This window comes from Bufo bufo, chromosome 1, assembly GCF_905171765.1.
Source record: "Bufo bufo chromosome 1, aBufBuf1.1, whole genome shotgun sequence".
Taxonomy (NCBI): domain Eukaryota; kingdom Metazoa; phylum Chordata; class Amphibia; order Anura; family Bufonidae; genus Bufo; species Bufo bufo.
In genome coordinates, this window is record NC_053389.1 from 676,725,679 (window position 1) to 676,751,717 (window position 26,039).

Consider the following 26,039-nt stretch of genomic DNA (forward strand, 5'->3'; position numbering starts at 1 on the left):
TCATTGTGCCACTCGGTAGCCTTCTCCTGATGGTGCTGTCGCCACCTCCAGACCCGGTCATTGTGCCACTTGGTGGCCTCCTCATACTGCTGCCAACTCCAGACTCGGTCATTGTGCCACTCTGTGGCCTTCTCCTGATGCTGCTGATGCCACCTCCAAACTAGGTCATTGTGCCACTCGGTGGCCTCCTCACACTGCAGCCAACTCCTGACTCTGTCATTGTGCCACTCGGTGGCCTTCTCCTAATGCTTCCAACTCCAGACTCTGTCATTGTGCCTCCTCATACTGCTGCCAACTCCAGACTCTGTCATTGTGCCACTCGGTGGCCTCCTCATACTGCTGCTAAATCCAGACTCTGTCATTGTGCCACTTGGTGGCCTCCTCATACTGCATCCACCTCCAGACCCTCTCATTGGGCCACTCTGTGGTCTCCTGATGCTGCTTGAACCTCACCACTATATCATAGGTCCACTCTGTGGACTTCTCATGCTGTTCCCACCCTCCCCACTTCATGACTGGTCCACTATTTTGGCTTTCGGCCTGGCTGACATCATCATTTATTTGACCTTTCTTCTGATCTGTCAGAAGGAAGGAAAAATGAGACGCACAACGGATCCTGTCTGTGTAGCAGCTGTAAGGCCTGTTTAGTCCCATCAGAATTGGCTTATGATTTGGTAGCCAAAAGCAGGAGTGGGTACAAAACACAGAAGACATGCAAATATTCCATTCATGTGTCATCTCTGTTTTAGAGCCACTCCTGTTTTTTTGGGCATTAGCAATACTGATGGATTATTGAGCAAAGGATGACCGAGTGAAGGCGTACGTTCCACAGACAGGATCCGTTTTTTGTGGGTTATTGTTCTGACAGATCAGAGAAAGGGCAAATTAATCAGTGACGTCAACACAAACTTACTGCTGAAACCCTCTCCACTCTGTCAGGGGGGCTCTACTTGTATAAGCGTTTAATAGAACAGGTCTGTAGACATCTATGTGGAATCAGCTGACGAGGGCGTAAAAGGACTGGGCTTCCTCTTTACGCTAACATCGACCTGTGAGGTTGAGTTGATACTTCAGTTATTTGGTCAATTTTGGCCCCGTGACTGCCCAAATAAGTGAAGTATGCAGTGATTCTAAGTGCGACACCTATCATCTACACGTCATACTGACTCACAGTATTATTTTACTACCACAGCAGACTTCCTATGCATGTTACTGCAAGGCACGGTGTTGTACACTACTAGAAAGACTGGAAATAGCCGTTTTTTTACGTAATTCCCTGCAAATAAATTCAGGTCGAAGCAAATTTTTTTTTAAAAATTGGCGAACCGGCCGAATAGATTTTTTTAAAAATTCACTCATCTCTAACCAGGAACTTGGACTATTATCTGCTGTAATACATGAGTAGTACTACCGACGGAGCCCACAATGCTACTTTATATTTTCACTACTCCCCCCGGTTCCCCCGCTGACAGTGTTTAAAGGTGCACTGAAATACATTGTCAGGTACAATATGCATGTGCACTAGAGTCCTCACCATAATATAAGCACAGCAGTCTGGATTTCTTCTCAGCTTTGAGCAATATTAAATAAATAATGGTGATCTAAACTCCTTATCTACAGTACTACTCATGTCTTACTGTAGATAATAGTCCAGAATCTTGGTGACAGATTCCTTTTAAGCGCATCCCCCAGATATCATGACCGGTGTGGCAAATGCTGGTATTTGATAAATGATTATATATTTAATAGGAACCTATTAAACATTGCAGAGCACAGTGGGTTATGGGTGACAGTTCCTGAGCCCTTGGTGGTAGTGCCACATGCAGTGCTTTGATGACAAACCTTCTACACATTTGGTTAACATACTCGGATCCTACAGACAGAAGAATTGGGGGGTTAAGGATCAGGCATGTTGGATTTCAACATTTTTGATAATTTTCGCTATCAGTGAATAAACTGTTCTCTCCTAATCAACTTACAGTAAATAAAGATTTTATAATGCTCTTGTAGAGTGGAATGCCCTCAGTTATGTCCAATATGTATTAATAAGAATAGTACCTCGCGGATCCTGATGAATGTCCCCATCATACTGAGCACTAAAGAGGGCCTGCCGTTGTTGATAGCTGAGATGCTCATACTGTTCAGTAGTGACTGCTATGGCCTGGTCACTGGTAAAGCAGGAGAGCTGAGCTGGACTGAAGACAACCTGGCATAAACAATATCCAGTCACTGTGAATGTATTGCCATTGCTTCTAGGAAAGAACATTAGCATGCACAGGTGTACAGTGCCTTGAAAAAGTATTCATACCACTTGAACTTTTCAAAAAATTTTCATGTTACACCCAAAAAAGTTAAAATATATTTTATTTGGATTTTATGTGATATACCAACAAAAAGTAACAAGTATGTGTGAAGTGAAACTACAGCTGCTCTGTGAAGGCCTCAGAGGTTTGTCAGAGAACATCAGTGATCAAACAGCATAATGAAAACCAAGAAACACACACAGCAGGTCAGGGATAACGTTATGGAGAAGTGTAAAGAAGGTTATAAAAAAATATGCCAGGCTCTGAACATCTTACAGAGCACTGTTCAATCCATCATCGAAAAATGGAAGGAGTATGGCACAAAGAAGAAAGCCATTTTTGAAAGCAAGTCATAAGAAGTTCCTTTTGCAGTTTGCCACAAGCCATGTAGGAGACACAGCAAACATGTGAAAGAAGGTTCTCTGGTCAGATGAGACCAAAGTAGAACTTTTTGGCCTAAATGCAAAACGTTTTGTGCGGCAGAAAACTAACAATGCACATCACCCTGAACACACCATTTTTTCAGCTGGGACAGGAAAGCTGGTCAGAGTTGATGGGAGCTAAATACAGGGTAAATTCTGGAGGAAAACATGGTAGAGGTTGCAAATACTGGGGCGGAGGTTCACCTTCCAGCAGGACAACGACCCTAAACATACAGCCAGAGCTATAATGGAATGGTTTAGATCAAAGCATATCCATGTGTTAGACTGACCCAGTCAAAGTCCAGACCTAAATCCCAATGGCAAGACTTCAAAATTGCTGTTCACAGATGCTCTCCATCCAGTCTGAGTAAGCTTGAGCTATTTTGCAAAGAAGAATGGGCAAAAGTTTCAGACTTTAGATGTGCAAAGCTGGTAGAGACATACCCCAAAAGACTTGCAGCTGTAATTGCAGCAAAAGGTAGTCCTACAAAGTATTGACTTATGGGGGCTGAATACAAATACACACCATACTTTTCAGATTTTTATTTATTAACCCCTTAAGGACCCTTGACGTTCATATACGTCATTTTTTTCTGTGACTTAAAGACCCGTGACGTACATGTACTTCATGGTGATCGGGCGGGTGTAGGAGCTGCACCTGCCCAATCAGCGGTAGGGGTCCGGAAGTCATTGATAGCCGGACCCCTGCTGCATGCGCCGGCATCGGTGAAATCACAGATTCCGGCGCATTAACCCTTGATGTGCCGCGGTCAGCACTGACCATGGCACGTGCGATATCGGGCGGGGATCAGAGCTGCCATCGGGTCCCCGTGCTGCTGTGACGGGGACCCGATGGCATGGAAGGCAGTGCTATGCCTTCCCTAGACATCTGGGCTGCCTTCCGATGGTGGAGAGCCAGCCCCCTGGATCTCACAGGCAGTAAGTTGTATGAGTAATACACACTGTATTACAAATACAGCCAATGCATTCCAATACAGAAGTATTGGAATGCATTGTAAAGGGGATCAGACCCTCAAAAGTTAAAGTCCCAAAGTGGGACAAAAAATAAAGTGAAAAAAAAGTTGAAAAAATAAAGTTTCCCCCCCCAAAAAATTAAAAGGTTCAAGTAAAAAAAATGAAAACTTCATTTCCCCCAAATAAAGTAAAACATTTTTCGTAAAAAATAGGTAAAAAAAGAAAAGTAGACATATTAGGTATCGCCACGTCCGTATCGACCGACTCTATAAACATATCACATGACTTAACCCCTCAGATGAACACCGTAAAAACAAAACTGTGCTAAATAAGCCATTTTTTTGTTACCTTACATCACTAAAAGTACAACACCAAGCGATCAAAATGGCGTATGCCCGCCAAAATAGTACCAATCTAACCATCACCTCATCCTGCAAAATATGAGCCCCTACCTAAGACAATCGCCCAAAATGCTGTTATTGTGTAAAACTTAAGTAAATAAAAAAAGTATACATATTAGGTATTTCCGCATCCGTAAGAACCTGCTCTATAAAAATATCACATGACCTAATCCCTCAGATGAACACCGTAATTTTTTAAAATAAAAACGGTGTAAAAAAAGCTATTTTTTGTCACCTTACATCACAAAAAGTGTAATAGCAAGCGATCAAAAAGTCATATGCACCCTAAAATAGTGCCAATCAAACCGTCATCTCATCCCGCAAAAATGGTACCCTACCTAAGATAATCGCCCAAAAACTGAAAAAACTATGGCTCTCAGACTATGGAGACACTAAAACATGATTTTTTTTGTTTCAAAAATGAAATCATTGTGTAAAACTTACATAAATAAAAAAAAGTTGACATATTAGGTATCGCTGCATCCGTAATAACCTGCTCTATAAAAATATCATATGACCTAACCCCTTAGGTGAATACCGTAAAAAAATAAATGGTGTAAATAGCAGGAGATCAAAAAGTCATATGCACCCTATAATAGTACCAATCAACAAGACAGTCGCCCAAAAAATAAATAAAACTACGACTTTCAGAATGTGGAAACACTAAGAAAATCTTTTTTTTTTCAAAAATGCTTTATTATGTAAAACTAAAACAAACAACCCAAAAAAGTTGTCATATTTGATATTGTCGTGTCCGTAACAACCTGCTCTATAAAAATACCACATGATATAACCTGTCAGATGAATGTTGTAAATAACAAAAAATAAAAACTGTGTTAAAACAGCTATTTCTTGTTACCTTGCCTCACAAAAAGTGTAATATAGAGCAACCAAAAATCATATGTACCCTAAAATAGTACCAACAAAACTGCCACCTTATCCCGTAGTTTCCAAAATGGGGTAACAACTTTTTTGGAGTTTCTACTCTAGGGGTGCATCAGGGGGGCTTCAAATGGGACATGGTGTAAAAAAAAACAGTCCAGCAAAATCTGCCTTCCAAAAAACGTATTGCGTTCCTTTCCTTCTGCGCAATGCCGTGTGCCTGTACAGCCGGTTACGACCACATATGGGGTGTTTCTGTAAACTACAGAATCAGGGACATAAATATTGAGTTTTGTTTGGCTGTTAACCCTTGCTTTGTAACTGGAAAAAATGGATTAAAATGGAAAATCTGCCGAAAAAGTGAAACTCTGAAACTTCATCTTTATTTTCCATTAATTCTTGTGGAACACCTAAAGGGTTAACAAAGTTTGTAAAATCAGTTTTGTATACCTTGAGGGGTGTAGTTTCTAAAATGGGATCACTTTTTTGGAGTTTCTACTCTAGGGGTGCATCAGGGGGTCTTCAAATGTGACATGGCAGCTTAAAATTATCCCAGTGAAATCTGCTTTCCAAAAACCAAATGGCGTTCCTTTCCTTCTGCGCAATGCCGTGTGCCCGTACAGCAGTTTACGACCACATATGGGGTGTTTCTGTAAACTACAGAATCAGGGACATAAATATTGAGTTTTGTTTGGCTGTTAACCCCTGCTTTGTAACTGGAAAAAATTGATTAAAATGGAAAATCTGCCAAAAAAGTGAAATTCAGAAATTTCATCTCTATTTTCCATTATTTCTTGTGGAACACCTAAAGGGTTAACAAAGTTTGTAAAATCAGTTTTGTATACTTTCAGGGGTATAGTTTTTATAATGGGGTCACTTTTTCGGAGTTTCTTCTCTAGGGGTGGCAAGGGGGGGTTCAAATGGGACATGGTGTCAAAAAAACAGTCCATCAAAATCTGCCTTCCAAAAACCGTATGGCGTTCCTTTCCTTCTGCGCAATGCCGTGTGCCCGTACAGCAGTTTACGACCACATATGGGATTTTTCTGTAAACTACAGAATCAGGGCCATAAATATTGAGTTTTGTTTGGCTGTTAACCCTTGATTTGTAACTATTTTCCATTAATTCTTTTGGAACACCTAAAGGGTAAACAAAGTTTGTAAAATCAGTTTTGAATACCTTGAGGGGTGTAGTTTGTAAAATGGGGTCATTTTTGGGTGGTTTCTATTATGTAAGCCTCACAAAGTGACTTAAGACCTAAACTGGTCCTGAAAAAGTAGGTTTTAGAAATTTTCAGAAAAATTTCAAGATTTGCTTCTAAACTTCTAATCCTTCTAACGTCCCCAAAAGATAACATTGCATTCACAAAATGATCCAAACATGAAGTAGACATATGGGGAATATAAAGCATTAACTATTTTTTGAGGTATTACTATCTATTATAAAAGTAGAGAAATTGAAATTTGCTAATTTTTCCACATTTTTGGTAAATTTGGCATTTTTTTATTTTACCACTGTCGTGAAGTACAATACGTGACAAGAAAACAATCTCAGAATGGCCTGGATAAGTAAAAGCGTTTTAATGTTATCACCACATAAAGTGACACATGTCAGATTTGCAAAAAATGGCCTGGACTTTAAGGTGAAAAATGGCAGGGTCCTGAAGGGGCTAAACATCTTGAAAACCATATATTATATCACATAACATCCCAATAAAATACATTTAAAGAGGACCTTTCACCTTGAAAAACATTGTGAACTAAGTATGCTGCCATGGAGAGCGGCGCCCAGGGATCTCACTGCACTTACTATTACCCCTGGGCGCCGCTCCGTTCTCCCGTTATGTCCTCCGGTATCTTCACTCACTAAGTTATAGTAGGCGGTGTCTACCCTTGTTCTGTGGGCGTCTCCTTCTCCTAGGCTGTAGCGCTGGCCAATCGCAGCGCACAGCTCACAGCCTGGGAGAAAAAAACTACAGCCTAGGAGAAGGAGACGCCCACAGAACAAGGGCAGAGACCGCCTACTATAACTTAGTGAGTGAAGATACCGGAGGACATAACGGGAGAACGGAGTGGCGCCCAGGGGTAATAGTAAGTGCAGTGAGATCCCTGGGCGCCGCTCTCCATGGCAGCATACAATGTTTTTCAAGGTGAAAGGTCCTCTTTAAGTGTAATGTGAAAAAACTGTGAAAAAGTTGGTATGAATACTTTATCAAGGCAAAGAACCCACAACAAACACACGTGTCTTGTGTAAAATGTTTTCTTAGGATATGGCCACATGGTCATGTTTCTTGATGCAGTTTTGAAAGCCAAAATTAGGGATGGGTTATAAAAGGAGAGAAAGTATAAAGGGCATATGTCTTCTCCTCTTTTTTGAATTCACTCCTGGTTTTTGCTTACAAATTGCATCAGGAAACATGACCATGTGGCCGTACCCTTAGAGGGAGTCTACATGTAGTGGCAATAGCGTGACACAGGTGCAGCCAAGGACAAATAGTGTGTGTTGAAGTCGGCGTGTGCACTCAAGCTTAAATCTTTTTGGGTTGAAAAGTAGCATTAACAAGCTTACAGCTATGTGGAAATTACACATTATACATAATTCAGGAGTACGCCAAATGTGATAGTAACATAGATACACAACACATATACTTACAGCAAACTTGGGTGCTGAAGTAAGAGAGATTGCATCAGGTGTTATTCCTTGAATCTGATCTCTTATTAAAGATGAAAGGACGATGTCCGGGAGGCCAGCTAATAAGTTTCCACAAAAAAAGATAAAGGTTCTGAGTCAGTGACGATTATACAGTAGAAGTGAAGGGGCCCATTAGCAAATATAAAAACAGGTCTCCCATTATAATGCCTGATTTTGCCACCAAGGTCAGAAGACTTTTTATGATTCTTGGGCAGAGAAGACGGGAGTCCTGCACACAGCCGGGTGCCGGCTCTAAGGGGAGTGCCAGAACAGAAGCAATGAGCGCTTCCATCAATATAGATGGCAGCGCTCATTGCTTTTCCCTTTATAAGATGGAGTGCATCTTATAAATGGAATACTAGTGAGCGCTTCCATAATGGAAGCGCTCACTAGTCTGCAGGAGGAGCGCTGTACAGTCCTTACCCCTCCTCCTGCTTGCTCTCCTCAGGGCCCATGCTGCTGTGTCCTGGCTGCCTGCAGCATCAGGACGTACAGAGCGCACTCTGACCTGACGCTGCAGGAGGTCAGATGACTGCAGTGCAGCGCGGGCCCTGAGAAGAGAAGACAGCCAGGACAGGGAGAGTGGCGATAGGAGAGGTAAGTTACTTTATTATTTTACAGTCTGATCCGAGGTCTGATATGGAGGTCTAATGGGGGGTCTGGAGAGGTCTAAAGGGGGTCTTTAGGGGTCTATGGGGTGTCTGCAGGTCTGACTGGGGGGTCTGGAGGTCAAACTAGGGGGGTCTGGAGTTCTGACTGGGTGGTTCAGCAGGTCTAACTGGGCGGTATGGAGATCTGACTGGGGGGTCTGAAGGTCTGACTGGGGGTCTGGAGTGGTCTAATGGGGGGTCTGGAGGTCGGACTGGGGGGTCTGGAGGTCTGACTGGGGGGGTCTGAAGGTCTAATGGTGGTCTGATTGGGGGTCTGGAGGTCTGACCGGGGGGTCTGATTGGGGGTCTGGAGGTCTAATGGGGGTCTGATTGGGGGTCTGGAGGTCTAATGGGGGTCTGATTGGGGGTCTGGAGGTCTGACTGGGGAGTCTGGAGGTCTAATGGGGGTCTGATTAGGGGTCTGGAGGTCTGACTGGGGGGTCTGACTGGGGAGTCTGGAGGTCTAATGGGGGTATGATTGGGGGTCTGGAGGTCTGACTGGGGGGTCTGGAGGTATGAATGGGGGGTCTGGAGGTCTAATGGGGGTCTGATTTGGGGTCTGGAGGTCTGACTGGGGGTCTGGATGTCTAATGGGGGTCTGATTGAGGGTCTGGAGATCTGACTGGGAGGTCTGGAGGTCTAATGGGGGTCTGATTGGGGGTCTGGAGGTCTGATTAGGTGGTCTGGAAGTCTAATGGGGGTCTGATTGGGGGTCTGGAGGTCTAATGGGGGTCTGGAGATCTAGTGGGAGTATGAAGGTCTAATGGGGGTCTGGTCTGAGGTCTGATATGTGGGTCTAGAGGTCTGATATGGGGGTCTGGAGGTCTAATGGGGGTCTTATATGGGGGTCTTATCTGAGGTCTGATATTGGGTCGGGCTCTTACATGGAGGTCTAATGGGGGTCTGATCTGAGGTTTAAAACTGGGGTCTTATATGGTGTCTGACATAGAGGTCTAAAGGGAGTTTGATCTGAGATGGGGGATCTCATTTAGGGTTTTATATTGGGGTCTGATCTGAAAGGAAAGGGGGATTTTTTTGTACTAGCTCACAGTATAAAGGTCTGTTTTTGTACTGACGCACTATCTTTACGGTACCAGTATTTTCAGGGGGCTGTTTCTACAGGAAAGTAATGGGGAGCACAGTGGACACAGTATTGGGGGTGGCAGGATGGGGTGTTGAAAAGGTGGGAGGATGATGGAAAAGTAGGAAAGTAAGATGTCTGTTTGTTAAACTCTGCAGAGACGAGGCGCAGCTGAAAGAAGTCACCATGGTGGTCTGGTCTAACAGGAGAAGAAGAGGAAAGAGAATATCTACATCAGAGAAGAGAAGTCAATGGATCTAAGAGGTACATATGTGGGGCTGTATGATCTTGCATGTTCTGTAGCGCTGTATGTAATGTTTTACACAGAGGGCATTACTACTATTAAGGGGGCACAATGGGCATTATTACTGTGAAGGGGCAAAATGGACATTATTACTATGAAGGGGGCACAGTGGGCATTATTACTATAAAGGGGGCACAATGGGGATTATAACTATAAAGGGTACACAATGGGGATTATTACTGTGAAGGGGCACAAAGAGGGCATTACAACTCTGAAAGGGGCAAAGAGAGGGCATAACTACTGTGAGGGGGCACAATTTTTTAAAGTATTTGGGGGGGGGGGGGGGGGGTAAAGCCACTGGTAAAGAGGATGGAGAACCATAGTGAGCATCTTTTCTCCAATGGCCCCAGAGCTGCTGCCTAGTCTTCCTTTATGGTATGTATGCCCAGGTCTGAGTCACACAAATTTATATACAGTAAACCAAAGCACAAAATAGTGGTGTCATACTGAAAAAGTGCTACCTGATGTTATTATTTCAGATTAGACTAGATCTACGTGAGTGACTTTTCCATGCTGGCATTATATATTTTAATAGGAAGGTGATCCAACCGTCCTTTGACATCAACGAACGTTTCTGTCATCAGTATCTGCAGCATTTCACATATACTAGCCATGAAGGGCCTAAAATAGTTGGCCATCCTATAGCGTCAACAGCATCTTAAAGGGGTTGTGTCACAACTCCTTTTGCCACCTAAAGTTGCAGAATGCTTATTAATTTATTTTCTAATGTAATGTCATATACATTTGGAAATGTACCTTTTACTTGGTTTTTGCTTCACTTGCTCCCCTATGTGCCATGTCAAGATAGTGCTTTTGTGGGCAGCAAGTTAGGTGGGCGTACATGACTGCTGAGGTTTCCTACAATTCTCATATACCTCCACTTGCCCAGAACACTGCTAGACTACATGTCTCCCCTTGCTTTTTATCACATAGTCCAGGTTCCCTTAAGTCATCTTAAAGGGGCTATCCCATCACTAATGTAAAAAAAAATCTGATATAATATAATAAATGACAACCTCTTTCTAACAAAGCTAGATCCAGCCCTGTACCTCACATGGATCCAGAGATCTCCCCATTCATTGCTCTGCTAGATTTCTATCAAACTGAAAGCACAAGGGGAGTGTCTTTTCTGCTGCAGCTAAGGGGCCTGTCTCAGCTCTCCCTATCACAGCTCAGGAGGCGTGTCTCAGCTCTCCCTATCACAGATCAGGAGGTGTCTCTCAGCTCTTCCTATCACAGCTCAGGAGGCGTGTCTCAGCTCTCCCTATCACAGATCAGGAGGCGTGTCTCAGCTCTTCCTATCACAGCTAAGGGGCCTGTCTCAGCTCTCCCTATCACAGTTCAGGAGGCGTGTCTCAGCTCTCCCTATCACAGCTCAGGAGGCAGTTGAAGGATGAAACTGAGCATGTGCGGCCTTCTCAGTGAGCAGGTCAAAGAAATAAGAATAAAACAAGCAGAGGTGGGGTGGGGCTGTACAGATACATTTTATTGAATAACTCAGTGGCTATGCTAAGTTTTTAACTCCATGCAATTACAAAAGTATTCAGATCCAGGTGCTGGTTTAAAAACTGTTGAATATTTTTCATGGGACAACCCCTTTAAGTGCAAGAGTCCCTGTTAGTCACCCGCTCCGGTGCTGTTATGCCTCTCCTCCTTGTCCTTTCCTCAATGAAGGCAGTTGCTAAGCAAGTGGTAGGTTCTCTTCAGCTTCTACTATTTGCACTTTGGCTATATTGACTTCACTTCTGTTGCTGACCAAGATATACCTCTGATGTTTCTCCTTCACTTGTGGTTCACTTTGGCTTATTCTGCAGTTCGCCTCTCTCAACGCCCCTGCTTATCTTGTTGTCTACCTGTTGCCAACCTATCCTTGATTCTGCCTGTTCTACATCACCACCATCAATCTGACAATTCCCTGGTGTGCATAACCTAGGCATTTACTGCAGGAAAGTCCATACCATCTTGTGGGAGTTAAGGGTGAAGAAGGCATAATACCTTATATTCAACACCCTGGTTTAGCCTGTGTTAGTCAGACTATGGCTTAGAGGATCCATCACTACACCCAGCACGGTAACTATTTCCATGTATCTTCAGTTTCTGGGGCATTACGACTTATTTTTCAACAAGTAAAGAAAAAGCCGATTTTGAGTGAGTAGCCCACAGATAATCAGAAATCTGTCTACCACCACTAAAGAAGAAGTAAGCAGGTTGACATACTAAGAAGTAAAATCAAAGAAAAGCAGAAGACATAATTAGTAAGGGTGCTCTGTTGAAGATATATCTTGGGAATACTTCTTTATTCTCCAGGCATACCTCTGGCAAAAACCTCCAACAGTTTTCATTGTATAGCACAGTGCCATCGGTCGCTCATAGGTTCCAGATGTTAATATATACCATGCAGTATGTGTTTTCTACTGGATGCCTCTGCATGGAATAAAGCATCAGACTGCATTTTTCCTTACAGCAAAAAAGGTGTACCAACATATATGGTGGCCAAAAGGACACTCCGTCGTTGGCCTCTGTAGTGGGAATGAGGCATTATGTATACATTTGACACATGCACTTGAAAATGCACTTGATACATTTTAATCATGAAATCATTTCACTCAGGATATTCTTATAAATGAGATACTTAATACTACCTGCAAGAGTACCAATCTCGGTGAAGATCTCAGGACCCCATCTGCTAACTAAACCAAATGCTGAATTGTATGTTAGGAGTTCCGCCAAAGTCTCCATCTGAGCCTCATTACATTTCAGTTTTAGGGTGCCGATGAACACGGCTGCCTGGCTGCAAACAAGAAGCAAAATACTGCTTTAGACAGCAAGTAAATTTGTTAACTCACCCAGCCATGCTGAAAGTGCTTCCAAAACAGTGAGTTGCAGGACTGGAATGTTAAAGAAGTTTTTTTGAAAATCCTTTTACCTTTGGAATTAAATTTAAACATGGACATTGGTAGCGCCTCCTACTTTTGGACATTTGTAGCGCCAACTGTGTTTCTTAATGTCTGTGAATTATGTCAAGTTACTTTTTGAAGTGAGCTTTGCTTTGAATTTGATTTGGTGAAAAGTACTATCAAAAGTCCAACTGATATTTGTTAAATTTGGCTCAAAACTGGCTAAAAATGCCACTCCACCTTTCCTACACCACCCACCCTACTGGAGTGATTTTGCAGTCGGAATGATAAATCCAGTATGAAACTAAATAATTAACATACTAAACAATCCCTACTTTTTACAACACTTTTCAAAAATGGTGAGAGTCGTGTAAAACAGTAAAAAGTAACAAATTCTAGTGTAAAATAGCACTTGTACCAAAATTTTTAACTTCTGTAGACGTTCAAAGATCTGTACCTGTGCACAGCCTTTTCAGGTGAGCACCTGAGCTATTGCTATCAGCTTCTTTTGGGGGGGGGGGGGGGGGGCATACTGTCCTACGTAGGGATTTACTTCTTTTTCCAGCATTTTTCTACAGCCTTAACAAAATTCCAGTCTAATTGCACATCCATAAGTTATCACAGAAACTATCCAACCTGAACTCTTGTGGATTTATTTTCTTTAACTCCTCTACTCCAAGGCCGCAGATTAGATGTCCAAGAGCTGTCAGCTCCATAAGATCCAGGTCTGATGAGCTTTTCTTGTTCTGACGAAGAACACTAAATGCCAATGTTTTCATCTGCAGAAAACAGACGATGATCATCAAGAACACAAAAATAATTTTGTGCTAACATATTGTATAGATTGTCACCATGATAGCTATACAGAGAATTTTTACTGTGTAAGAAATCAAGGAGTATGTGATTCTCAGTGCGGATATGCGAAGTATGTGATTCTCAGTGCGGGATTATCTCTACAGCAAGCAGTTGAGGAGCCAACCCGGAAGGAGGCCATTTTAGATTTAGTATTCACAAATGGGAATTTTGTATCTGATATTACTGTAGGGGAAAGCTTGGGATCTAGTGATCACCAGTCAGTGTGGTTTACTATAAGTACAGTGACTGAGTCACACCACACAAAAACAAAAGTTTTAGATTTTAGAAAAACTGACTTTTCTAAAATTAGATTAGTGGTATACGAGTCCCTATCAGATTGGAACAGTTTCAATGGAGTCCAGGAGAAATGGGACTACTTAAAAGTGAAACTATTGAAGGCAACAGATAATTGCATTAGGCTGGTTAGTAAAAGCAAAAAAAGGAAGAGACCACTGTGGTACTCAGCAGAAGTGGCCAAAATCATTAAAAACAAAAAGATAGCATTTAGTAATTATAAAAAATAAAAAAAACGAGGATGACAGTCAAATTTATAAGATTAGGCAGAGAGAGGCCAAACAAGTTATAAGAGCTTCTAAAGCACAGGCAGAAGAGAAATTAGCTCAGTCAGTGAAAAAAGGCGATAAGACATTCTTCAGATACATAAATGAAAAAAGGAAACTAAAACAAGGAATTACCAAATTAAAAACAAAAGAAGGAAGGTATATGGAAGAAGATAAAGAACTAGCTGACTGCCTCAATGAATACTTCTGTTCAGTTTTACCAAGGAAAATGAAGGAAAAGGACTTCAGTTAGGAAGGAAGACTAATGAATCTTTTGATGCATGTGTCTTTACAGAGGAAAAGGTTCTAATTCAGCTGTCTAAAATTAATACAAATAAGTCACAGGGGCCTGATGGGATACACCCAAAGCTATTAAAAGAGCTTAGCAGTGAACTAGCAAAACCGTTAACAGATTTATTTAACCAATCACTGGTAACAGGAGTCGTCCCAAAAGATTGGAAATTAGCCAATGTTCTGCCCATTCACAAGAAAAGTAGTAGGGAGGAATCGGGCAACTATAGGCCAGTAAGCCTGACATCAATAGTGGGGAAATTAATGGAAGCCATACTTAAGGAGAGGATTGAGGAACATCTAAAATCCCATGGATTGAAAGATGAAAAACAGCATGGGTTTACTTCAGTGAGATCATGTCAAACTAATCTTATTATTTTTTTTTGATTGGGTGACTAAAATAATAGATGGCGGAGGTGCAGTAGACATCGCTTATCTAGACTTTAGTAAGGCTTTTGATACCGTCCCACATAGAAGGCTTATCAATAAATTGCAGTCTTTGGGCTTAGACTCCCATATTGTTGAATGGATTAGGCAGTGGCTGAGGGACGGGCAATAGAGGGTTGTAGTCAATGGAGTATATTCAGACCATGGTCTTGTTACCAGTGGGGTACCTCAGGGACCTGTTCTGGGACCCATATTGTTTAATACCTTTATCAGCGAAATTGCAGGAGGCCTCGATGATAAGGTGTGTCTTTTTGCTGATGACACAAAGATTTGTAACAGCGTTGATGTTCCGGGAGGGAAACACCAAATGGAAAAGGATTTAGGAAAAAACTAGAGGAATGGTCAAAAATCTGGCAACTAAAATTTAATGTTGATAAGTGCAAGATAATGCACCTGGGGCGTAAAAACGCAAGAGCAGAATATAAAATCAGTGATACAGTCCTAACTTCAGTATCTGAGGAAAGAGATTTAGGGGTCATTATTTCAGAAGACTTAAAGGTAGCCAGATGATGTCATAGAGCAGCAGGAAATGCTAGCAGAATGCTTGCGTGTATAGGGAGAGGCATTACCAGTAGAAAGAGGGAGGTGCTCATGCCGCTCTACAGAGCACTAGTGAGACCTCATTTGGAGTATTGTGCGCAGTACTGGAGACCATATCTCCAGAAGGATATTGATACTTTGGATAGAGTTCAGAGAAGAGCTACTAAACTAGTACATGGATTGCAGGATAAAACTTACCAGGAAAGATTAAAGGACCTTAACATGTATAGCTTGGAAGAAAGACGAGAGAGAGGGGATATGATAGAAACTTCTAAATACATAAAGGGAATCAACAAGGTAAAAGAGGAGAGAATATTTAAAAGAAGAAAAACTGCTACAAGAGGACATAGTTTTAAATTAGAGGGGCAAAGGTTTAAAAGTAATATCAGGAAGTATTACTTTACTGAGAGAGTAGTGGATGCATGGAATAGCCTTCCTGCAGAAGTGGTAGCTGCAAATACAGTGAAGGAGTTTAAGCATGCATGGGATAGGCATAAGGCAATCCTTCATATAAGATAGGGACAAGGGCTATTCATAGTATTCAGTATATTGGGCAGACTAGATGGGCCAAATGGTTCTTATCTGCCGACATTCTATGTTTCTATATCACATAATAATATATTATAAAATTGGAAAAACAAAACAAAGTCTAAAACTATAATTTTCTACTATAAACCAGCTTTAACATCAGACCTGTTTCCAAGTCCACTTTTCCATCCTGCCCATAAAAGAGACAACTCCCCAGTCTGATATATTGATCTCATTCAGGTCTTTCTCAGTCATGTAAGAGACAAGGTGACCAAGCTGAAGAATCTGAGCCGAACTCATAGCCTTAACTGGACCCAACACCTATGACACATTAAATAACAGTGAGCGACTTGAAAACTGAACACAGAAGTATTAGAATGATCAAGGAACTTGACAGTGCCATGTGTCTACACCCTATGCAGGCTCTTTAACAGCATCCTCATTTTTTTTAAATATATTTCCATATTTATGTTTGAAGATGTTTACAAAAACTCAACTTATAGTGTTGACAGAAGTCTCCCTCTTCATAGAAATGGTAGAGTTTTATGACGTCAGGCATAGTTTATCCAACTACAACCAGAAGATTGTGGTATCAAGTTTGATTTCATCAATCCAGTCCTATTGTTCTAGCCAAGATTTGCATTGACAAAGGTGGCTGGAACTTTTTTTTATCACATTCTCACCACAGAAATAACATTGCCCTTTGGCTGACAAGGACAAGCATGCTTATGGTGTAGTTTGGAGGACATGGCTTACAGTTTGTCAAACAGTTATTTAATGTGTAAGGCAAAATGTTCATACTGTACATTATAATCGTTTACAATTATTGCCACCTAAAGAGACTTTGTATGTTTTTGTTTATAGCCCCCTTCCTATTATACTCACACTTATAGAAACCTACACACCATTAACTGCCAGCAACTTATTGACACCCTACAGTTAGCTCTTACCCCAATCTCTTCCCTCTCCTGTCCAGACTTGGCTGCCAATCATTACAACCATACCCTCAAAACCAACCTAGGTGAAGTTGCTTCAGTATCAATCCGACCCTCCCAACACAGAACAAGGCAACCTTGGCACACATCTGAAACACGTTTTCTACAGCACTGCTCCAGATGTGCAGAACGCTTATGGAGAAAATCGCAAATATCAGCAGACTTCTGTCAGAACTTTTGAATATAAAATAATTCATCATATATATATATATACAGTACAGACCAAAAGTTTGGACACACCTTCTTATTCAAAGACTTTTCTTAATTTTCATGACTATGAAGGCATGTTCAGGTCCGGTGACTGTGGAGGCCAGGTCATCTGGCGCAGCACCCCATCACTCTCCTTCATGGTCAAATAGCCCTTACTTTCAAAGTTTTCCCAATTTTTCGGCTGACTGACTGACCTTTATTTCTTAAAGTAATGATGGCCACTCGTTTTTCTTTACTTAGCTGCTTTTTTCTTGCCATAATACAAATTCTAACAGTCTATTCAATAGGACTATCAGCTGTGTATCCACCTGACTTCTCCTCAACGCAACTGATGGTCCCAACCCCATTTATAAGGCAAGAAATCCCACTTATTAAACCTGACAGGGCACACCTGTGAAGTGAAAACCATTTCAGGGGACTACATCTTGAAGCTCATCAAGAGAATGCCAAGAGTGTGCAAAGCAGTAATCAAAGCAAAAGGTGGCTACTTTGAAGAACCTAGAATATGACATATTTTCAGTTGTTTCACACTTGTTTGTTATGTATATAATTCCACGTGTTAATTCATAGTTTTGATGCCTTGAGTGTGAGTGAATCTACAATTTTCATAGTCATGAAAATAAAGAAAACTCTTTGAATGAGAAGGTGTGTCCAAACTTTTGGTCTGTACTGTATATATATATATATATATATATATATATATATAGACTTTGATATCCTGATATAGGTGCTGTATAACAACCATTTGTCTTATTTTGAAAGGGCAGGATGAGTTCAGGATTTTTGAACTCAGGATTACTAACTTTAGATTAACAATCTGTACCAAAGTGTTTACCCAAGTCTGTTTTTGTGAGAAGGAGGTTTCACAAGGTCTAATGAAAAGTATTTATTTAAATAAGACACTGAAGTGAATAATCTTCAGTGAATAGAAAGAGAGTGATTCACATCATTAAATGTTATATCCTACATGTTATTATGTTAAGATATAGGAAGTAAAGTATAATGATATAAGTGCCTTATATATTTGTATATTCATGGTATCTATTATATAAATAGCTGGATTTATCAAATAGTTTGAAAATGTTTGTTACTTTGTCACTATGGAGACTTAATTATTTTAGTCTTAGGTGTTACTTCAGGAGAATTGTAGAGAAAGATCAAGAACAAATAGAGTACCTTTAATTTAAAGGGGTTCTGCACTTTCATTTAACTGATGATCTATCCTCTGGATAGATCATCAGCTTCTGATCGGCCGGAGTCCAACACCCGGGACCCCCACCGATCAGCTGTTTGAGAAGGCAGTGGCGTTCCAGCAGCGCCGCGGCCTTCTCACTGTTTACTGCCGGGCCGCCGGCCCACTGACGTCATGACTAGTATCAACTAGCGTGGGCGGGGCTAAGCTCCATTCAAGTGAACAGAGCTTAGCCCTGCCCACGCTAGTTGATACTAGTCGTGACGTCAGTGGGCCGGCGGTAAACAGTGAGAAGGCCGCGGCGCTGCTGGAACGCCGCTGCCTTCTCAAACAGCTGATCGGCGGGGGTCCCGGGTGTCGGACCCTGGCCGATCAGAAGCTGATGATCTATCCAGAGGATAGATCATCAGTTAAATGAAAGTGCAGAACCCCTTTAAGACAATAGACCAAAGTATCACCAGAAAGTGGTCTATCCCAATGAATAGAAAAGGGACTTTATAGTGTTTGTCTTAAATAGATAGGTTTAATCCTAGATTTAGAAATAGAATGGATGTCTGGGGGAATTGTATACAAAGGCGTTTGTATGAATAGCGTAGGACTTTGGATTGTGTGACTAGACTGGAAGTTAACAAGGTGTATATATGATTGCTTGGTGAGAATCAACATTCTATTGTTTCCCTGTTAGACATTCCAAATCCTGTTTTTAAAATCAGTTAATAAGTAAAATCCGAATTAATTCCCAAAATGGCCTTAGTGCCACCTAGTGTTAGGATAAAAATTAAGGAATGTATTGCAAAATCACTAGGGGAGGTCCTATTAGTTATTCGTGATGTCACTAGTTGTTGATTAAACTAGACCAGTCCCATTTTAGATGGGATAAAAAGATGGTATGGGCTGACAGAGGGATGATCTTCTTGAATCAGCTTGGGATGGTCATCTGGAAGAAAACATCTTGAAACATCTTGAGACCTAAAGACATCTTGATCCATCGAATCCAGCCACTTGACCACCTTTTCAGCCATTGGAGGCAGCCATCTTAGAACCACTGAAACTGATTTCTGCTAGCTGACATTTTGGCATAGTATAACCTTACATATATTTTATAGGATAATTAATTAATATAATATATATCTATATATATTCAATTAACCATACTTTGTGTATAGTATCTATTTTGGAATAAGATTGGGGTGTACCTGCAGCATCATCCTAAAACTTGATCCAATTCAGGGAGATTTATATGTACTGTTGGAAACACGGTATCATCTCCAAAGAACTGAATTCAGTTCTAGGCCGTTATGGTTAATTATGTATATATATTTATATCAATAAAAGAGGAAATCTGAAATAGACCAGATTTGGATTTAATTAGACATTTGTCGGCGGAGAGAAATCAGGTATCAAATTGATTTAAAATATAATTTAAGGGTATTGTCATAAGGCATAGTAGTGAATATATATATACTCTAGATTATTTTGACTTTCTTAATATTTTGCATATCATTTATTGAATTTCAATTGTCACCAATTTTCTTGTATATTAGTTTGCACCGTATTATTGTTATTTAATAAATATATATTTTGATTTACCCCCGCCTCCTTTTTGTCGTCTAACTTAGCGCTGATCACGAGCTCCTTTTAGCTTGGTATTTATGATAATAGATTAGAATCTCCTTCATTACAGATTTATAAATAATATAGATTGTTAATTGGAGACAGAATAAATATTCCGACACTTCCTCCATTATAAATGACATACAATTCAGCCCTCATCACTGCCAAACAAATGTACCTCACCTCTCTCATCTCCTCACTCTCAAATAACCCAAAACGACTCTTTGACACTTTTAATTCCCTTCTAAGCCCTAAAGTTCCAGAACCTGACACTGACCTCTGCGCTGATGACATGGCCACTTACTTCAGAGACAAGATTGGCAGTATCCGGCAGGAAATAATCTCCCAGTCCCCAAATAATTTCAATCCTCCTTCCTCCCATTCCTCCACATGCTCTCTCTCCTCTTTTGACCCTATAAGAGATGAAAAAGTCTCCAGGCTTCTCTCTTCTTCTCAACCCATGATCTGTATCAGTGATCCTATTCCATCACACCTCCTCAACCCGGCTGTCATTACTCACCTAACTACAATTTTTAACCTCTCTCTCTTCTGGTATCTTTCCTTCTTTTTAAAACACTTTGTTATAACCCCACTACTAAAAAACCTATCTTTTGACCCGACCTGTGCTGCTAACTACCGGCCTGTTTCTAACCTCCCCTTCATCTATAAACTCCTTGAACGTCTACTCTCGCTTAATAAGCTATCTCTCTGCAAACTCTCTTCCTGACCCCTTACAATCTGCCTTTCGCCCTCTTCACTCTACAGAAACTGCCCTTACTAAAGTGTCTAACGATCTTCTGACAGCAAAAAGAAATGGTGATTATTCTCTACTGATTCTTCTAGATCTCTCTGCAGCGTTTGATACAGTAGACCACAAACACCTCCTCACCATGCTCCACTCAATTGGCCTTAAGGACATTGCTCTCTCTTGGTTCTCTTCCTATCTCTCTGGTCGCTCCTTTAGTGTATCATTCGCTGGCTCTTCTTCTTCTCCTCTTCCTCTTGATGTTGGCATTCCTCAGGGCTCAGTACTAGGTTTTCTACTCTTCTCTTCTACACAGCCCCCATTGGATAAACTATCAGTAGATTTGGCTTTCGGTAGCATCTCTATGCTGACGACACCCAGCTATACACTTTATCCCCTGACATCACCCCCGCTTTACTTCAAAACATTAGTAATTGTCTGGCAGCTGTCTCTAACATCATGGCCTCTCTGTATCTAAAACTGAACCTCTCAAAAACGGAACTTCTTTTCTTTTCCCCATCCACATACCCACCTAAACTTGATATTTCAATTTTGGTCTGCAGCAGTTTCATAACTCCTGTGCAACATGCCCGCGGTCTTGGGGCCATGTTTGACTCAGATCTTTCCTTTGTTCCCCATATACAATCACTTACACACCCTTGTCAGCTGTACTTCAAGAATATTGCCAGAATCCTCCCTTTTCTTACGATGGAAACAGCAAAAACTCTTGTTGCCTTGATTCACTCTTGTCTTGACTACTGCAATGCATTACTAATCGGTTTCCCTCTCACTAAACTCTCCCCCCTCCAGTCTGTCCTAAATGCTGCAGCCAGGCTCATCTATCTATCCACAACCGCTACACTGATGCAACTAGCCTGTGCCAGTCACTTCACTGGTTGCCCCATCCACCACACATATACAGTTCAAACTTTTCACCTTCACCCACAAAGCTCTCCACAGTGTTGGACCTCCATACATCTCCTCCCTCATTTCCATCTACCACCCTACTCGTGCTCTCCATTCTGTTAGTGACCTAAGATTAACATCCTCCATAATTCATACCTCTCACTCCCATCATCAAGACTTTTCTCGAGCTTCACCTACTCTCTGGAATACTCTGCCCCCGAATATTAGGTCAATTCACAACTTCTCCACCTTCAAACGTGCCTTAAAAACACATCTTTTCATGCAGGCTTATCAAGCTACCTAAAACGACTATTCCCCGAGTAAACCTCTCCCCCACCAACTCCTCTGGCCTGAACTCGATCCTCTAACAGTCCCAAACCCGAAGCAGATCGGCCGGCACCACTCCTTTCAGTTCAATAATGGCTTGAATCCTACTTATCACAATCAACTACATTATGTGTCACCCCCAATTCTTCATTGATTGTAAGCTCTTGCGAGCAGCGCCCTGACTCCTAGTGTTTCAGTTGTATATTAGCCAGTTACTTTTGTTTTGTACATGAACCCTATAAATTAGTAAAGCACTGCGGAATATGGTGGAGCTATATAACTTTTATTATTATTATTATTATTATTATTACACTATCAAAGTTCCCCAGACACAGCATTGGACTGGCCCACCAGAGTAACCAAAGGGTCCTTCAGTGGACCCAGGCTCTGATACCATAAGACCCCAAAGGTCCAGGAGAAAAAATAAAGCATTTTGGGCTGCTTTTCAAGCCAATCATTTGCGACTAAGAACTATTTATTGGATTAAAAAACTAGACTAGACGATTAGTGATATAGGGGTTGGATCAACCAGAAAAGTCATGAAACCACAAAAACTCTATGTTATACACACATGGGCAAAATTGTTGACACCCTTCCGTTAAAGAAAGAAGAATCCACAATGGTCACTGAAAAAACTTGAAAATGACAAAAGTAATAATAAAAATTTACTGAAAATCAACTAATGAAAATCAGACATTGCTTTTGAATTGTGATTCAACAGAATAATTTATAAAACAAACTAATGAAACTGGCCTGGACAAAAATAAAGGTACCCTTAACTAATATTTTGTTTCACAGCTTTGTGAGGCAATCACTGCAATCAAGCAATTTCTTTAACTCTCAATGAGACTTCTGCACCTGTCAATATGCATTTTGGCAAATTTCAGTTTCACTTTTTTATGATTTGCTTTCAACAGTGGTTTCCTTCATCTTTCATTAAGTCCACGTTGGCTAAGACAGCAATGGATAGTGCGAACTGTCACTGATGTACCTTGACATTGGAGTTCACCCCTAATCTCTTTGGAAGTTGTTCTGGACTCTTTGGTTACCATTCATATCATCTGTCTCTTCAATTTTTTATCACTTTTCCTCTTGCGACTACGTCCAGGGAGGTTGGCTACAGTCCCATAGGCCTAAAATTCTGAATAACATGTGAAACTGTAGTAACAGGAACATCAGCTGTTTGGAGATGGCCTTTTTCCTTTCACGTGTTTGTCTATAATTTTCTTTCTAATTTCCGGAGACAACTCTCTCCTTAGCTTTCTTTGGTCCATGTCCAGTGTGCTACACACCATGATACACACCGTGTTTGAAGACACCTGTCATGCTAATTAGTTTAACATGTCCCTATGATCAAACTATGTTCAATATTTTCTAGGGGTACTATAATTTTTGCCCAGGTGAGTTAGTTTTTTAAAATTATTCTATTGAACCACAATTCAAAAGCAATGTCTGATTTTTATTAGCTGATTTTCGGTAAATTTTTATTATTACTTTTGTCAGTTTCGAGTTATTTCAGTGGCCATTGTGGGTTTTTCTTTCTTTAATGGAAGGGTATCAACAATTTTGTCTACGTGTGTAAGTTCTAGTGGTTTCATAAGTACAAGAACCACAGTGTGGTAAAACAATTAAGTCTTCATTCACAGATTGGATCAAAGCTGTGCACACCTAGAATCTGCATGGCAACACAGTCCCTACAATTTCATGTTATGCAATTATAGGTACTCTATGTGTCTACATGTCAAAAACTATAAAAAAAAAGATAAAGACTCAACTAATCAAAATAATGATTTTCCGCTTAAAACACCTCTTATAATAAGACATGGGTCAGCATAGATTAGAGAAAAATATAAATGTAAATATGTAAAATTCACGTGAAGGATGCATATCGAAACTTACGAACAAGCGTTTTCATATTAATCATTTATATGCATTTTGTATTGTTATATTTTTCTGTGATCTACAGTATGCTGTGATCTTTGTGGTGCTGCAGACAGTCCATTATTATTTTTAATGGTCCTTGGCAAGATATCTGGTATTTTAATTGTTTTAATCATAGGCTTGTTTATCTTTATTTTGGTGTTCATATATTTATTTTTTGATGTGTTTTTTTTTTTTGTGCAGTTCAATTTTAGAATATGGCCTTTTCAGATTAAGGCAAAACTAATCGAGGACATGTTACCTGTTTTGCTTTTGCTAGAGCAGCTTTTGCTTGATCAACTGAAAAACTCAAATCTTGAGTGATAAGGCCCAAACAGCCTTCAAATTCTGACAAAGACATGCCAGTAATCTGAGAGGGGCTCCAGGCCGATGGGAACGTTACCCTTATGTCAACACATTTGGGAATAGGCTCTATGGAGACAGATACAAGCGTAAATATAAATATAAATAGACAGTTATCCGTATAACGCTTAGTAAAATCAAATTAGTATTTTTAAACCTCATCCTGTTCTTGTACTCACATGAATAAGAATGCTAAAAATAATAGATAGGATAATTTTAGTTTTACTTCCTTGTTTCTTGAATGATAGCACTTGTTGGTTGACATTTTTTTAACCTCTACGGCTAAGTTCACACTACTATTGTGGCCTCCATTTATTACAGAAGCCACAATGCTCTGCCAGATCCTTCGAACAACTGATAGCATTGGCGTTCGACAGACCTCTCAGGTTCCATTGTGGTTTTGTCATTTTTGACAGGAAGAATAGCTCTGCATACAGCACTGTTTGTCAAGTCAAATTTGCTCAAACTGCTGATGCAGGCACCAATGATGGTGGTATGAACAGGGCCTAATATAATAGTTCTCAGCTATCAAGTAAAATTGCTTTTTGACGTCTGGCAGTAAGAACATTATTATTTCTACATAACAGCCTAAAAATCTGGTTGTAAGTTCTAACTCTACATTCAGACATCGGATTATGAGACTGGTAAGTGTGTACTCATTTACTGCTATTGGTGATAAGGACTCTACTGGCACTTATTGAATTTATCCAAAAGTATCTCACCTCGAATGCCTCTAAAACCACTTTTAGTCAGAGAAGAGGCCAAGAATATTTTGTTCCTCCTTGTTTGCCCCTGAACATAAGAGTTTTTTGTGGTACAGATCTTTCCAATCTCACTGTCTTCCCATTCTCTCTGACTCTCCAGCAGCCATTCCAAAGTATCTTTTCCCAACACATCCTATTAAACCATTAAGAAACATTAATATTGTAAACAAAAATCTGAAAGGGTTATAATGTATAAATGGCCTGAGCATACACAAAACCATATCAGGGTTACTGGATTATTGAATACAGTGCCTTGAAAAAGTATTCATACCCCTTGAACTTTTCCACATTTTTCCATGTAACACCCACAAACTTAAATGTATTTTATTGGGATTTTATGTGACAGACCAACACAAAGTGACTTGTATGTGTGAAGTAAAAAGAAAATTATACATGGTTTTCAAAATCTTTAGTAAATAAAAATCTGAAAAGTGTGGCGTGCATTTGTATTCAGCCCCTTGTACTCTGATACCCCTAAATAAAATCCAGTGTGACCAATTAGTAAATAGAGTCCACCTGTGTGTAATTTATTCTCAGTATAACTACAGCTTTTCTGTGAAGGCCTCAGAGGTTTGTTAGAGAACATTAGTGATCAAACAGCATAATGAAAACCAAGAAACACATTAGACAGGTCAGGGATAACGTTTTGGGGAAGTGTAAAGCAGGCTTAGGTTATAAAAAAAAAATATCCCAAGCTCTGAACATCTCGCAGAGCACTGTTCAATCCAGCATAAGAAAATGGAAGGAGTATGTCACAACTGCAAACCTACAAAGACATGGCCATCCACCTAAACTGACAACCCAGGCAAGGAGAGCACTAATTATAGAAGCATTCAAAAGGGCCATGGTCACTCTGGAGAAGCTGCACAGATCCACAGTTCAGGTGGGAGTATCTGTCCACAGGACAACTATTAGTCGTGTACTGCACAAATCTGGCCTTGAAGGATGGCAAGAAGAAAGACATTTTTGAAAGCAAGCCATAAGTCCCATTTGCAGTTTGCCACAACCCATGTTGGGGACAGAGCAACTTTTTGGCCTAAATGCAAAATACTATGTGTGGCGGAAAACGTTCACTGCACATCACCATGAATACACCATCCCCACAGTGAAACATGATAGTCGCAGCATCATGCTTTGGGGATGCTTTTCTTCAGCAGGGACAGGGAAGCTGGTAAGA

At 40.7% G+C, this 26,039-nt stretch overlaps 1 protein-coding gene across 1 annotated transcript in view; it reads right to left on the reverse strand.

Annotated features, from left to right (window-relative positions):
• Positions 1 to 2,026: 2,026 nt before the first annotated feature.
• STRC (stereocilin) overlaps positions 2,027 to 26,039 on the reverse strand; it is an 83,983-nt gene continuing 59,970 nt past the window's right edge. The window contains exons 19-25 of the mRNA XM_040415349.1: positions 24,821 to 24,995; positions 23,998 to 24,167; positions 15,992 to 16,147; positions 13,242 to 13,384; positions 12,351 to 12,499; positions 7,635 to 7,732; positions 2,027 to 2,206 (exon numbers count right to left, since the gene is read on the reverse strand). Coding sequence (XP_040271283.1) covers positions 2,027 to 2,206; positions 7,635 to 7,732; positions 12,351 to 12,499; positions 13,242 to 13,384; positions 15,992 to 16,147; positions 23,998 to 24,167; positions 24,821 to 24,995 — 1,071 coding nt within the window. The remainder of the gene's footprint in view (positions 2,207 to 7,634; positions 7,733 to 12,350; positions 12,500 to 13,241; positions 13,385 to 15,991; positions 16,148 to 23,997; positions 24,168 to 24,820; positions 24,996 to 26,039) is intronic.